Source organism: Ixodes scapularis, unplaced genomic scaffold, assembly GCF_016920785.2.
Source record: "Ixodes scapularis isolate PalLabHiFi unplaced genomic scaffold, ASM1692078v2 PGA_scaffold0__279_contigs__length_252992795, whole genome shotgun sequence".
Taxonomy (NCBI): domain Eukaryota; kingdom Metazoa; phylum Arthropoda; class Arachnida; order Ixodida; family Ixodidae; genus Ixodes; species Ixodes scapularis.
Genome location: NW_024609835.1, coordinates 56,723,170 through 56,739,739, shown reverse-complemented (window position 1 = coordinate 56,739,739; position 16,570 = coordinate 56,723,170). Strand labels below are relative to the sequence as shown.

At 48.4% G+C, this 16,570-nt stretch overlaps 1 protein-coding gene across 4 annotated transcripts in view; it reads left to right on the top strand.

The window, feature by feature from the left end:
* The window catches only part of LOC8023216 (protein c-ets-1-A), a 197,043-nt gene that overhangs the window by 18,432 nt on the left and 162,041 nt on the right, over positions 1 to 16,570 (top strand). For all 4 annotated transcript variants that reach the window (XM_040222567.3, XM_029986089.4, XM_040222568.3 and 1 more), the window contains exon 2: positions 5,299 to 5,407. In XM_040222567.3, coding sequence (XP_040078501.1) covers positions 5,309 to 5,407 — 99 coding nt within the window. In that variant the 5' untranslated portion in view covers positions 5,299 to 5,308. The remainder of the gene's footprint in view (positions 1 to 5,298; positions 5,408 to 16,570) is intronic.

The window sequence follows — 16,570 nt, the reverse complement described above, 5'->3', positions numbered from 1 at the left end:
CGACGGACGGGCGCTACTGCTGCTCAAGACTGCTGAGCCTAATGGCCTCTCCGACGTCCAGAACATTAGGGCTCGTCTTCTTCTTGCCGAGTTGCTTGCTGCTCTCTGTGACCCGGTTCTGCTGGGAGGTGGGGCGTTTCCGAGAGAGAGGTTTCATCAGAAAGAGACTCGCTGCTGCTCTTGAAATGTTTGCTGCGACTTTTATAGAGGATTCGCTCGGCTTTCGGGTGAATATGGGATGGACGCTTTGCGTCGGATGACTGCTTCGTTGTTTATGTCCGCCGCTCTGGGTGTGGGGCCGAGTTCCGCTATTTGTGTGGCTGAAAAAACAAAAAAAAAAAAAAAAAAGAGGGGGGGGGGGGGGGGATGCTGTAAGTTGAGCTGCTCTTCGGTTTGTTTAATGCATGGAAAGTTTTTTCCGATGTGTGACGAGCTCGCTTTCAAATACACGTTTAATGTCTGGAATGATCTGGTCTACCATCTTGGGTTTACTCATTTTTGGGCAAGAACGCGAGTAACGTGGGATGTCCCCCATTTAATGGACGCTCCAACGCTCGTGTCCACGTGACGTTTGGTGTAAGGGGCAACAGCTGAGTGATATTCCTCGTACGTTCTCTGGTGGTTCAGTATCGTCTCCGACTGGTAGGACGATCCTCTCTTATCATCGAAGCATTCAGCCGCTGGCACACCGCAGCTCATGCATCGTACGAACAGAGATATCAGCGGGCACGCCTCGGGCAAGTTCGAAGCACGTTTGCTTTGTACACATGTATGAAGACAGTCTTTTGTGTTGTCACCAATATGAGAGGACCATCAGACGACGAAGAAACACGCCTCGGGCAGTGTCTCGCGACTGCTTTTTTGTATTATGTATCCGCAGTGGGACGTGGACTTTTATAGACACGAGCATTGATTCCCGAACTGTGCCAGATAAGGGCGCGTGGCATTGAAGACTCGGTTTTATAAATATACGTATATGTAGTATATAGTTGGTGTCTCGCGTAATAGTAACCTAATTGCATCATCATTGAGCCAGAGTGAATCAGGTATATACTTATTCGACATAGGTCGCCCCACAATTCCTTTGTCGCCGTGCCCGAACAGCGTGAGAAACGCGTCTTCAGTCTCGGGGACTGACTCTTCCTTTACCCAAACTCAGACGGACGAATGAAAACGACGAGGGGAACGGGCACGGAGCCGCGAAAGGCTGACTGCTGCGCCTCTAGAGAGAGGCTGACGCCGCGGCGCTAACGCGGTGCGGGTAATTTTGGACGTGGAGCGAACGAGCGAAAGCGGGGCTGGCAAGTAAATCCGCGCGAGTACTATTTCAAGGCCCGCGCAGGTTTTTGTTCTTCTGGCTGCCGCCTGCTGCTCGCGTCTCCTTTCTATCTCTGGGATGAGGAGGCTTTCTCTAAAATCTCGAGCCATCCGCGCGGCTTTTACGTTCGTCGCTTCCTTCCCGCCGAGGAAACCGATCCGGCCGTGTCGTGAGGAGCGAAGCGTCGACGGCATGGATGGAGTGTGGCGACGACAACGCGTTGGCTTCGTCTTCGTTTTCATCCCCGTCCGCGACGCTCGACGGCCGCTGCCCGACGGCTCGTGTTTCTGTCGTTCGTCGTCGGAGTATAAGGTGCTCCGGACTGGCTTATGGGCGGACCGGCTAACAAAGGAGTGCTCTGACGCGACAGATCGTCCCGATGACTGTGCGCTGTAGGGCCTTCGTTTGCGAAAACATGGACTGAAATTAGTTCCGTTCAAAGCTAGACACGTAGTGCAAGACTGAAGGAGGTGTGTTCAACACGCCACCTACAATTAGCGCAGCTTGTGAACCGCCTCCTCTACTTTTACGTGACGTCATCACAGTGGGATGACTTCAAGCTTGTCGCTGAGCGTCCTTGGACGCATTGACTGAATTTTGATGCCCAGCGGAACGCTGACGCGGCATTCGTGTTCCATTCTGTGTCTGTGCTCGATGTCGCGCAAATGACGTCGCAATGTAATACAGCCGACGCTACGGTTCAATGGAACCGGAAGGAGTGCGAGGGAGCAGGCTCCCAGTTTGTGTTTACTTCTGGCTATCGTACAGTTATCGGCAGCTGAGAAATCTCGCGACAAACGTCGTTACGGGCTTTCTTCCCTCATCTCCCAATGCTTTCCTATAGCTGTCGTCAGGAACCCGAAGGGGTTGTTGTGGACCCTCGCCAGCGGAGATCGGCCACGGACTTATTCCTCGGGACGCCAGCTGTTCCTCTTGGAAAAATAGAAAGCGGAGGGAGCCCGAAGGCAAAACGGGGGAGTCAGTCAGTCGTTTGGGACTTGCCGCCTCTTTCTTTCTGCCCCGTGCCTTTTTACTTCCCTTTCCCGCGAGGAACACGCCTCCAGGCGACGGTGGTGGTGGTGGCGCTGTTTTTAGCGATCGTGCCTGTCGCCTTGCCCCGGGTGCGAGCTCGCGAAAAGGACTCTCCGGCAGCTCAACCAATAGCTCGCGGCAGGCGCGAGCTTTTGGCGTCGCCGCAAGATGCTCTGGCGGCGACGCTGACGCGAGCTATATTATATATGCGGAACGCAAGTTTGTCTGCTTCTTGCGCAGGGGTTCCAATGATGTTAAAACGCGAAGCACTTAATGGCTGATTCAAAAAAAAAAAAAAAAAAAAAAGAAGATAGCGGGTAGATTTTGAAGCATCTAGCATTGAGCTGTACTCACTATCCTTTCAATCAAAGCCAATCAGAGCTCGACGTCATTCTTACGTCACCACAACTCCACCGCAAGAAGCAGACGACTTGCTCTCCGCATACCACGCGGCAGACGCGAGAGTTTGGCGTCGCCGCAAGACGCTTTGGCGGCGACGCTGACGCAAGCTATAGATAGGCGGAACTGCGTTGATCCACCGCTTGTGACGTTTGTGAAGTGAAAGGCGGGGGCTTCTAGGTGGTGTTGCCCCCCTTTCCCGAGGGAGCTCTCTCGCCCTTGTGCTAATCGTGCCTCGATTTCCGAGCACCCAGGGCCTTAAAGGTCGGGATGACAGCGGTGGAGCGGGAAATCCACTTTACGAGCTTCGCTCCCGCTTGGGTCTTTGACTCTTGGAGATGCTCGAGACGGTCCTTAGGGTTTGATGAGGGTGGCTGACAGGCTGTTGGTGTTTCTTCGCGCGCACGGGTGCGCTTGTGTATGTGATTTTGTGGTCCGGGACAGGGATACGACGAGCGTTTGGGATGAATGGCTGTTTTCTTAGCTTTTCTCCGCCGGGAAGATGAAAGGGGGGAGGTCGTGGCGTCGAGTGACACGAGCAGTGCGGGGCAAAGGTTCGGCAGTGCAAGCACTTTGGAAAGCCGGGCCGCGCACGAAAAACGGAGACTATAGCGAACGAAGGAAAGCATCCAAAGTTTATTTTTCTTGCGCCAGTTTAGGAAGCAGTTTGGGAAACGAGTGAACCTTTCATCGTATGTGCATGATTCTCGTGTGACGTCACGGAGCGCCATGTCAAATTAGCTGCAGAATGTTACCGATGCGAGGATACGCAACACTGACCGAGGTGGCATGCACTGTGTGAGGGTTCTTTGCGCCGATGTCACCACCTTGAGTTCTTCTCCCTGTGTTTCTAACCTTATGTGAACTTCTGGCGGCAGATATGTATGGAATCTTAAAATAAATATACTAGACTGTTCCCACGGTTCACGGAGGAGATATTTTGGTACCAGTTTCGCAAATGCAGGATACCGCTGTCGACTGGCGGCGCATATTGTAACGAGAAATTTGTACCTGAAGTCCCAAGAAGTCTTTGTACTCGATGATTTTCATGAATATTGTTTTACACACACACACACACACACATCTATCTATCTATCTATCTATCTATCTATCTATCTATCTATCTATCAGAGTAGCGATGTGGGCGAGTTGGTTCATGCTTAGAAATAATGGAAACAGCGCGCAAACGACAAGGACGGGAGGAAAAGGAGTACACAGGACGAGCGCTGAACTGACAACTGAATATTTATTGAAAAGGACCCAACGCAGAAAACACCCACAAAAAAACACACTCGCATCAACACGTGTCCATGAAAGTAATCTCCTTCTTATGTAAATACACAGAAGTTTGACTATCTATCTATCTATCTATCTATCTATCTATCTATCTATCTATCTATCTATCTATCTATCTATCTCTCTCTCTCTCTCTCTCTCTCTATATATATATATATATATATATAAAAAGTAAAAAAACAAAAAAAAGAAAAAAAGAAAAGAAGAAATGTTTAGCTTTTCCATTCTGGCGAAGAAGGAAGACCAGCGAAGCTGTACTATGGTGGAAATGCGCTCGTCACGAGTGTTTCTTTTTCGCCCTCGTCTGTTTTTCGAGCTGTTTCCTACGATGAACTCCCACCAACTGCCCCAACTATCCTTTCTTTTATGATGGCTGGAAAGGTTGCCGTCATCTATGAGCGACGGCGGCAACCAGACTGGTTGTTTGGTTGCCGCCGTCAGTTATAGATGGTGGTGACTGCCCACAGCTTTGTGTAGTTTTGTGTCGACATTTGTTTGGTACCGGACACGAAACTGGGGAAACTAGCCCTTAACAGCTCCGCTGTAAAGAGAAATGTAAATAATGAGAATATTTTGTCTCCAGTTGTGTTGGAAGTGGTAGACAGCAAACAGTACACCGACTAAGACCTCCTGGGAAGTCACAAGTTGTTTATCACGAAGTGGCAGGCGTATGACCGCATTGTTTGCTACGCTCTGGCCGCGTTGTTTTCCAGTACCCGATATGCAGGTTACAACTCCGCGGACTGCCGTTATCCCCCGACAAAATTGATAACCGCGCATTGGTGTCGTCACTACCTCGAGCGTATTTGCTGTCCGTTTTTTTTTATTCTATTTTCCCCTGCAATTAGTTGTTTATTATTCGGCCTCCACGCGCGGGCTTATTTCAATGGCAACGATGGTCGTCACGTATGGCTTGCTTCTCGCAACTATGTAGCGACACGCGCGCTGGTGCATAGCATGAAAGCATGCGCACGATTGGCGAACACGTGCATTATTACTTAGACGACACGGTTACCAACGGTGAAGGTTTTGTTGCTCGGACCGTCTCATTAGTTGATTCGTGTAACGATTTTTCCCTTCCATACAACGAACCTTTATGTGTGAGGATGGCGATGCTCGTGGCAGGGGTTTGTTTCGCGCCGAATATATTTCAGACTATTCATGTGTGACGTCTCTTGCGATGCGTCGCAGCAAAGCCCGTGTCTGACTGCGACGGGCGGAAAGCTAACCTGTAGCCATCGCTCTCGTTTCAGGAACTGGAAGATGGATTTAGAATTCTACGCTGACTACAACGCCGCGGGTCATTTTCCAGCCCAGACTTGTCTCAAGAGCATGTCCTCCAGGAAGAACAAAGTGCCCAAGGTAAGTTGGCCCTCTTGCTCCGCGATAGATAAGTGCTACTTATTGCGTGCATTGTAGAGACAGTGTAGTGACAAGGCTGTAAGGTCCAAAGATCGTTGGTTGATTAGCGAAAAGAAGGTTGACGACTCAAGGACTCACACAAACTGTCTATTCAACAACAACAAAAATAATCATTGACGACTCAAGGGTTTACAATTATTGAGAAGGACAATCGAAAAGAAGAAGACAAATACGCAACCGACCTATGATTATCATTCCCCGTACGGGACTATCACAGCAACGGTAATTTCACAGCACTTCTGATTCTTGCGATTGCGTGTCTTCTCTAGTACAGCTTGTCGTTCTCGTCTGCGAACGCAACAAATAGTTTGCGTCATACGAAATAGACGCGAAGCGTTTACATTAGTTTGTTTTTGTATTTCTTTGCTCACAACGCAAAAAGAAAAAAAAAGTTTAAGCTGGATTCACTGTTGCGCCTTTGCACGAGGGCGACACAGGCTCGAGGTTGTGGCTGTCGTTAGGGTAGGCGACTTAATTATCGTCCAGAGATTATCTTTGCTAGTTGTGATAAGGACATTGTCTGCAGATTGACATTTGTATGATGCAATCGCAGTGTAACTGCGGCTTTAGGGTACCCGAGTGTGTGAGGAACATAACCTTCACCAAACTTTTTCCGCCACCAACACCTTGCACGCGCGCCACCATGCACATCTCTCTGTTACTTTCACTGTCACCTCTTACCGACATTTAAATTATCCAGACTGAAAAAAAAAAAAAAAGCCTACATGGTGTGGGGAGAAATTAGTTGTTGAGGAGGAAAACAAAATGTAAACATCAATATATATATATATATATATATATTTTTTAAAAGGGCGTGTGGCCAAGCCTTTTACAAGCTGAATTATTTGTGGGCGCGAAAGCGTTTTAGTATAATCCGGAGGGAAGTGTTTAGTTTTATATGCAAGTAATTTGGAACAGCGATAGAGAGAAAAAAAAAAGGGAAGGTCTAAACAAGTGAGGGAAAAAAAAAGGGGGGGGGGGAAAGAATGCAACTTATTGCAAGGAAATTTTATAAATTTTAGAACTCTCTTTCAAATACGTGCCAGTTCGGCAGTTGCAGATAAAACGCTAAAGTATGTGCACCAATATTTGTAAGTTCGGTGCTTGCAGATAACCGAAAATGCATGCAACATAAATGCACAAAAGACAAAAAAAAAAAAAAAAAAAAAAGAAAACATTGTCACGAACGCAGTTTTAATCCAGTCCGTGTTCAAACTTCTCCCGATTTGGACCAGGGTTGTTCTGCAAAACCGCTTCTTTGTTTATTTCCAGACCCCGTTACTTATACTATAGTGAACATCTTGATTATGTTTAAGCCACCATTATCTGGCACGAAACGTATACCGCGAAAGGAACCTCACACGACAGAATTAATTTAATTCCTCTTCCGATTGCCAATTAGCCCCCCCCCCCCCCCCCCCCCCCCCCTCACACACACACAAAAAAAAAATATATATTTTTTTTTTCGCAAGCAAGGTCGAGAGCCTCTTGCAAGCAAACAAATGGACCGCATATACGCTGGTAAAAAATAATGAGGAATCAAAATCACTCGGTGCCCTTGATCAATAGGCACCCGTTGGAGCATGCCTCGTGTTGGCCTGAGACAGTTTGGCGTCGAAAGTGGAGACCGGGAACTCGTTGGATTCGCTCCAGCGGTTAATGAGACGTAATGACGCCTTATTTATAGACGCAGGGCGTTGAGCGTGCACCAAGCAACCTTCAGGTCTCGTCCGTCTTCGCACAGAAAAAAAAAAAAAAAAGTGTTCTTTGTGTTTACTAACACCATGCGCACACTCACTCGGCTCCTGGCTTGCACTTTTTGCCATTGGCCATGTTCTCCAACTTCTTGCGCGCATGCCTTTTTCAGACGAGTATGCATAAACTCTATGCGCCCGAACCCGTCGTCGTCGTCGCTTCCAAGACTCGCCGTAAGTGATGCCGTAATTTGCGGCCGCTCATCACTTCGGTGGGAACGATACACACGTGTTTTTCCCATCACCGATTCTTCTGAAGAGTTCTGTCGGTTGCGATTCCACCGGCGTTCCCGTTGGCGTAGCTTTAAGGGGCGCGAACGCACGGCCGACCATGTTGGATTTGTAGGCTCGATTATTTTTTTTTTCTTTTCCAGCCTGGGTTATTTGAATATGGGTAAGAGGCGACAGTGACTTGGCAGAGATGTGCATGGTGGCGGGAGTGCCAGGTGCTTAATGTCGGTGGTGCAAAGAGTTTTCTGAAGGTTAAGTTCTTCACGCACTGGGTATACCCTACACAGGCCGATGCATTATGTAGAAGAAAGTCTTCAGACATGTTCAAACATGTATGAAGCGAACATGCTGTGATCATACACGAGGCATGTCCACAGGTTATTCTATCATCATGTCTGCAGCAAACAGCTTCTGATTTCTACGATGCATTTACAGCTTTATGTTGCCGGGTTTTGCGGAACTATAGACCGTTTCCAGCCCGAAGAACGGCGAAAGCCGAGACCGCATTACGTGAACCTCTATGGTTAGTTATCCGCGTTGGTCCGTCGCCTGTCGGATTTTTCTTCCACTTCTCAAGTTTTTATGATGCTTATATTAGACCAGCTACCCGCAACATGTTTTTTTACGTTTAAAGTCCCTGCATCGTTAAAATGGGTTTCAAGCGCAGCAACCAACGTTGTGACTCGTCGTTTCTGTGGAGAGGTTGATCCCGTTTAATGACAACTGGTTTGAAACTTATTCACCGGCCGAACTGTTGTTCCGCTGCGCTGCCAAACCTCAACTTATTCCAGCAAAGAGGGTAACGACACATGGTGCCATCTTTTACGCGAAGCCCGGCGGGTTCTCTGTACCCCTGCGGTTCACTGCCTCGGCACGTGTACAGCTTACCCGGAATCGCTGAAGTGGAAGAGTTCACGACGCACGCGTATAGAGTTACTCACGTATAGATTAAAGACCTCGCGGTATTTTTTGCATTCCCACTCATCTCGTTTCCTGGCGCACGATCGGTCTTCGTTAATGCCGTGCGATTTAACCCCAAATTCGTCTCCTATCATGCATTTCCAGTGTGTATTTTTATCGCTCGGTTGGTAATAGTTACGAAGGAGAGCGGGAGAGCGGAAATGAGAGAAAAAATACAACGCGGGTGAAACTCGTAAAATGTGGAAAAAAAAAGGCGCACGCGGATAGTGAACCCATAGTCTGCGTGGGGTAATTGACATCCAAAACAGACAGACGATCATCGATGAATGAGGACAAGAACGAATGGCAACGCAAACAAACTCAACAAAAATAAAAAAAATAAAAAAACACAAAAACGCAATGTCATACGTGTCGTGGTGATTGACCGAGTGCGCAGAAACGGTGTCACTTTGTGTTCGTTCAGACAATGCATGTTGACATTGCTATTGCAGATGTGTGATGTATGATTGGGCACGTGCCGATGTCCAGTTGGCCCTACAGTCGACGATCGCTTAAACTTTTTATCTGTGACAGAATGACGAAGCGATACCGGCTAGGCCGGCTTACTGGAAATGTAATCAGTATTGTTTAAGACTGCCTCAAATAAGTGTTGGCAAGGCTGTGGTGTGCGAGCGCTTGGGACGCGATCTTCACGGCCTACTACGCTTGTGCACGACCAGCTTTAGCATTGCTTACTTTAAGGCGACCTTAAATGAAACGCTCTTAATCTTGTTTTGAGCGAGCCTGCTCTTTCTATGTGCGCTGGCGTTCTTGCTCCCTCCATATTGGGATGCATCATTCGAACCAACGTCACTAGGACGACTCAGTTGGGAAACTGCCATAGAGCCTGCTCTAAAAAAGTGGCACCGATTTGTACTTGAGAACCGAGTTGACGGCGATCGCAACGCCGCCATTTTTCCCGCAGCGGCCACTCGGGGAACTAACTTCACGTCTGCTTGTAATTGGTTCGGGACTATCGCATTCGATAGCGTCCGCTGTGACTTCTATTCTGGCATTCATCGGCCATTTTGGCGCCGAAACATATACGGTGGAAGGGGTTCCAGGGATGCCAACCCCCGGCTCCCAAGCGGAGGCGCCGCGAATTACTTCCGAAATTGGGACTCGCCCAGGTCGGGACGCGCTACCTGAAATCACCCGTGAGACATGGTTGTATAAAAAACAACATTAATTGTGCCGCAGAACCTTCTGAACTGAAGATTTTAGAAAACATCATGCGGCTGTTATTTTATACTAACCTCCAATAAACGTTCATACAAAAATAGTTTTTTCGCTTGTTTGTACGCAAAAACATGCTTTCTGAAAGTTCAAGATAACCACAGTAAAGAAAAAAGATTAAAGGTGGCGCTGTTATCGTATTTAGCTCGGTCTTGGTGGACGCCAGCGGCCCTGGTTTTAGCGATGAGTTTCCACACTGAGTGTTCTACTAATGTTGATTTCAACTGAACCAGCACGTGCAGCGCGTGGGACTGCAAACCCAGCATGCTTTTTTTTGTGCTTCGGAATTTACGAAAATTTTTTATCAGTGGCACGGGCTTCACTCCGCCTAATGCCACGAAGAAGATAAAAAAAAAAAATCGTGCAAATGAAGCGTCCTTCAGAACTACGCTCTCCTGCCACGCATATAATAGACCGATCTCACCAAGCGTTCGACACATGCGCGAGGCAGCCATAACTTTCGTTCACAGGAGGCAATCGGCAGTGCACGAGACTGTTCGTGGCCTGCACGCGCAGAGCTCCAGCGAGGTTGTCGCACGCGCAGAAAGACTAAAGTTCCCTCGAAGCTTTGCGGCAGCGGTGGCGTAGTCAAACTGCCTGGTGAGATCGGTCTGTTGCTATGACGCGTCGCACATAACCTGTGATTCGTAGCCGAGCGCCCTCATCGGCATTAGCACTGATGGCCCCGAAATTCTATCCCCTCCTGCCACATGTTGGCAGTACCAAAGGCGGCGTCTCCTTCCGCCAAGGCCTCGGTCCTGCGCTGGCGAGAGTTCCCCTTGGTTTACAATCAAGCTCTGGACGTGTTCGCCCTCGCGCGGCCTCGCCGTCTGGTGATGGAAGCTCGCCCAGGCATCTAGCTGCGTCCCTGTTTGTAGCTTTAAGCGATGCGAGCGTCGGGAAGACTCCAAGAGTAACAACGCACGTCGACATTCCTTCTCTTAATTGCTGGGTCGGCCGCCGAGGCAACTCTCTCTCTCTCTCTCTCTATCTCTTGCTTGGGACCATATTAAAATATTGACAGATATTGATAAATAAGTGGTTTGGCTAATGAGGGGCTATATATATATATATAGAGAGAGAGAGAGAGAGAGGCAACACCTGCTACGTGTAGAGACGGAACATTGAAATATCACAGAATGCAGCTTCGGCATTCAACTTGGAACGTAGATAATTTCCATCTCTGGCGACTTTTCTCCTGCCGTCCTCCGCGACCAGACAGTCTGCGGGTGCCCAGACTACATGCCGAACTCGGTGAACGAGAATCCACACAAACGGTGTGTGAGCAAGCTCGACCATACCTAAGTGAGGCATCAAGTTCGTGATCTCCGAGCTATACACCGTTCCAATATTTACAAGTTCTCAGCCCAGGGTGCGATCTCCTCAGCCCAGCACGCGCATTTTAGTCGCTTCGGAAAGCGAGCAAATCGAACACCATTTGCACGAACACTAAAATAAAACCGGTCAAGAGCCTCTTTTTTTTTATTTTTTTTTTTTTAAGTCTGTATTAGGGGCACGAAGATAATACTCTTCAGGTGAGGACAGCGCGCTCCTCGCGACGTGCCGATAAAGTTCGCTTTTCACTCTCTCTCTTTTTTTTTTCTCTCACTATGGTTTCAAGCGGTGCCGGCAGATGACTTGTCGACCCGTGGGCACGGTGTGAGGTGTTCTTCACTTCTCGTTCTTGTCCCTTGTCCTTTTTGCGCTGTTTCCAAGTTTGCACGGTGTAAGACGCAGGAGGCAGGCAGCAGTGCGGCTCGCGCCGCCTTATGCTTCACACGCGCAGAGCTCCAGCGAAGTTGTCGCACGTGCAGAAAGACCACGGTGCACCGGGGTGTCATGGCAACGAGATCATTTTTTTCGCTCTCACACAGTTTCGCCGTTTGGCCGCCGGCGACACTGTCAGCCGCGCGGGCACGTAGGCCGCGGGATGATGCAGCCTTTCGGATGTCCGTCAAACGAACGTTATCGGATTCCTCACGCCGCGCATTTAGCCCCGCCGTGTCCTCACCTAAAAAGTTTATCTTACACCGTGATTAGGGGACAACTTAGTCTGGCAGCGACGTCCAAGCTATGAGTACCTGTGCGCTCGTGCACCTTGAGCGCCCATCTATGTTGTGCGCGCGCGCGTCTCGCTTCTTCTGATATTCCAGGAAAAATGGTGTCCCCGAGTATAGACCCTTTTCTTGACAAACACCGCCAGACGGAGCGGTTATGACCCAAAGATCCGAGACATCCCCATATTATCTGACGTTCAGAGCCGGTGGTGTTGGGAGAACATATTCCAAAGAGGACTTTTGACTGGGCCGCGCCGCTGTGGCCACAAGCATTCTCCAAGAGAATCTTGTAGTCTCGCAAAGACAAATGATAAAACACAAAACAAAACCTATGACCAAAGCGTGCAGGCATGGCTTCGCGAGACATCTAAGAAAATCTAAGAAAACAAGCTAGAATACAGTAATTCGTAGTATCATTTAGCGTGATTAATTTAGGCATTGCGCTCCTTTGTTCACTTAATCTTTTAGAATGAGGCACGTTTTATATCAGGCCAATCAGAGGAATATACGTTGAAAATTTAGTTTGAGCGTACGAGCGTTTACTATTAAAGCTACACGCAATAGCCTAAAGGTTGATTCCGAAACTCTGGAGAAGTGCGACATTCATTGCTCAAAAACTTCAATGCGCGCTTTTTTTTTTTTTTCTGTTTTAGTGATTCAGTTGCGCTGTTCATCGCTAAATCCGTGAAGTCCTAGCAACGCACCTGTGTTATCGGCGATGCTGTGTTCGCATATATGCTTTTCTGTGCAACTTTTCAACGGCACGTGTTGGATTTCACAAGTTTCGTACTAAATTGGTAAATCGTAATCAGTGGAAACTAATTGCAAAATGCTGTTTATAGATAACAAAAAGTCAGTGGATTAGGTTGCCTCATGCACCGTTTATATCAAAGCGGTGTATGGAGTCGCATGCACTTTAAAGGCCGACGAGCAGCCAGAAAGGAGGAAACTCTCCCTTCATTCTCTCTTCCCATTTAGGAAGAGGGAGATTCTCATCCTCCTCTCTGCGGGGAGTATATAGCTCAGAGACCCGCTCCTGTCGGGAGAGAAGAGAGGAAAATGAGAGCGGGAACTGGGAGCCTGCTTTCTTCCCGGCAGAAGGCGGTTCTGTAGGTCGGCCTTTAAGGCCAAAAAGACGAACTTTCGGTTTTGCTTTAAAGCCTTTCGTTGTGGCTGATAGAACGCTTATAAAGAACTATAAGAAAAGAATGAAACTACTAATGGTGCTTGTGCTTGATTGGCTAGGACCTGTAAAACGGATATCACCGATATATCGCAGCTGTATTTCACAACTCGCGTTTGAAGACTGTGTTCTCTTTTCTCCAAGCGCGATAATCGGTGGCGCCGCCTATGACAGAGAGGCAAAAAATGTCAGAGCCAACGAGCTCCGGGGCATTGCGCTTCCTTTCATGTTTACGTTGTTTTCGTAAAATACATTGCCTTCGTCCGAAAAAAAAACAAAAAAAAAACGGCTTAAGAGATATTTGGTTGTGTTATTTTTGAACGCAGCATGCCACTCCTGTGCTGTCTGTGGATATATTTTGAGATAACTGTGTCCCCTACGCGATTCTTGGATCGGCCATGATAGCGCTATGTTGAGGGCTTGATGGTAAGTGATAGCACGCTCATTCTTTTTTCTGAGTGCGATGAGATCGGGGGGTCATTTAGGTAGGTAGGTCTGACATGTTTGTGCTGGAACCGAGTATTGCTGAAATGTAATAATATATACTTGTCAAGAGGAAATACGAAACAGTGGTTCGGCGATCGAGTTGGTTGGTCCTCATTCAAGACGGCAGTGAATAACTTATAGATGACACTGTATATCAACGTATCACGTACATGGGGGCTTTTTCAGTAGACCGCATTCATCGAACATATAATAGTCCAGGATTAAGGACAGTACACTAATGGTCTGGGGAAAGAGCGAAATTAAGCCTTTAGGATTATAAAATAATGCTACTAATATGACGAACGACGAGAGGTGCGACACCAGAAGGGAGAAATTGACAAGCAGGGACCATGCGGCTCACAACACCATTGGTTAGGCAGATTTGTGGTGCGTACTTCAACGTTCCTCTCCGCATCCTGGACGGTCCTCCAGGATACTTAACCCTCTCTCTCAATCAGTTACGCAGGTCCACGCACGTCTCCTCATACGGAGCGTATCAATCTCGTTTTTAATTATCAAACAAAAGAAGATGGGTCGTGAAAAGAATAAATATCGCGAAGAAAATTTCCATAAGTGGGAATGCTCATTGCGATGCGAACGTGTCCACGAGCACGCCCAACTCAAAGACACCCCATCGCTTACCGCTAAGAGCAACACGTCTTGGGATATGCGCCGAGGCGCTTTCTCTGTTTTTAATTCAGTTTTCGCTTTATTAGTCGCCGTCCTCCCTTCCGCGTGTTTGTGTGAGTCATCCGAAGGTCCGAAGGTCTCGCATCTCGTACACAATGCTCGTCTGGAGAGCTCGTCGCAGCGGGTTCGCCCCCGTATGGCCGAGAAGTGCGCTCCTCGTTGCATTCATGCCCACCACTCCGCCGCAGACGTCGCGACCTTTCGCCTGTCTCGGCATTCTGCGCGCTTTTCGACGACGTTCTCCGCAAGCGAAATGCGAAGGGCGCCTCGTGTCGACGAGTGGCTCAGGAACCGCACACAAGCGCAAACGCGTTCGACCGGACGGCAATGGGGGTTTATGCACTGCGAAGCGCGCGTGTCGTCTTGAGCGTATGTGTATTCGTGTATTTCTCAAAGAAGCAGTTCTCCAAACATCCCGCCTCGTGTCTATCATTATGTAACACTCACCTAATATACGTGGCTGGCTCGTGACGTCATCGCTCTATGATGGTGGCCATTTCTTCTTGCTTTTTGCCAAAAAAGACGAATTCGGCGTTGCTAAATGGATAATGCAAAAGGTATACGCGCTCAGCAGCAAGGTCACCAAAATGGCCGCGGGTGTGACGTGAATGCGAGATATGCTTGTAGCGCGAGTTTTGACTCGTGATTTTTTGTTTACTAAAGAAGAAAAACGAGAGAGGCCTATCATTTCCTGATATAGCGAGTGAAAGGTACAGTCGTTGCGCGGTGTGCATTTACAGGTGGCCTTTTATAAACTGTGGTAGTGTTTGGGCGAACGTATCGATCATTACGCTCCTCTTTTAGAGTTGCACCCGTTGCCCCCTGTGTGCCCAGTGTATTTGATCCATGGAAGAAGGGAAGAGTTTTGTGGCGGAGTTTCTTACCGCACACGCTGGAGCACGTGGAACGAAAGGAAAGCTGGGGCTTCGGCACTCAGGGGTCGGTCATTCATTGGTTCGATCAGCACTCCTGCCCGTTTCGATATGAATTCGCTTAGGTCGTCATGCAAGTGCAGCATGTGAGTGAATCTAAATTTTGACAGATTCATCATGCACGAGCAAAAACATGACGGCGGCAAGATGCCCTGTTCGCAACATAACACAGTAAACATTAAAAAAAAAAAAGATTTGAGTGTGTTTTGGAAACAGCAATTATTATATATGTTTAGGAGTGGGAGTTGATCTGTGGAAAAATATACATCTGCAGCATTAGCAAAGGTTCTTACTGATTTGCACCGAGGCGCCAAGTATATCTCATCCAGAGACGAAAGATATTTGTTGTTGCTTTTCAAAACTTTTTTTGATGCACCGCTTTCCTGCAGTCGTAGGTCGCGCGTTACAACATCGCATGATCAGGAAGAATAAGGTTTTAAGTGATAATACGTCCGAGCCGCTTGGACTGACAACTTCCTTTGGCTTCTCGGCTGGGCTGTTCTAAATTTCGAGTCGTCTCGCGATCAACGCTATCTAAAACCACTTGGTCGGTGTAGCGTTGTCGGCTTGCAGTAAACAAAAAAGAAATGAACACGGAAGACATACGCGGAAAGAGAGAGAGACAAAGGAAATAAAAATAGAGGCGGCAGAGAACTGTTTCCTCCGCCCGGCTTCTTCCTTCCTCATGGTCGCCTCGCCGCCGCCGTGCTTTCTCCTCTTCCTCGAGGAATCTGGGTCAATGTCGAGAGATCGGCGCTGCTTATAAAACAGGCATGGAAAAAAAGCGGTCCCCACTCTCTCGCCGTGCAGGCGGCTGAACCGCTGAACGCCACTCACCTTGCTGCGATCGCGCAACGAGCATGCAGGGGCGCCCGGCACTCGGGGCCTCTTCTTTCGCCGGGAGGATGCAGGGCGGGCGCTTGCATATTACTTGTTACGAGGTTGCCTCCTCACCTTTCTCCTTTGCCGGCATGAACTTCGCGCTCAGCCTATCCGGAGAGCAAGTCGTCTGCTTCTTTGCGCAGGGGTTGTGGTGACATCACAACGATGCCGAGCTCCGATTGGCCTTGATTGAAAGGATAGTGGGTAGACCTCAATGCTAGATGCCTAAAGGTGTACCCACTATTTTTTTTTTCAATCAGCCAATGAGAGCTTGGCATTCTGGCATCATCGCAAGCCCCGTGCAAGAAGTGTTTGTACAAACAAACAAACCGGATTGTCCCTAGAGGACGCCACCTGCGCCGCGCATGCGCGATGGAGTGCAAGCAAGAAGCTCGCCGTCGCCCATATAAACAAACAGTCGGGATGGGATTTTGCTAGCGTCGCTGTGAGTCCCCGTGCTCTTTTTCGCGTTGAAATCGTTGATTCTACGTCTTCCTGGCAATGTCTGACTACTTTAGCGGCCTCAACGAAATTAACGAGGCTCGTTACACCGCAAAACTTCACGCGAATAATGTGACATGCGGTGATTCTTTCTGCGTGGACGCCGCAGGATGAACGCTAAAACCTGATTCGCACGATGAGAATCTGCTCGATATTTTCAGTCATGATGTTGCTCGGGCTGCAAAAGCGTG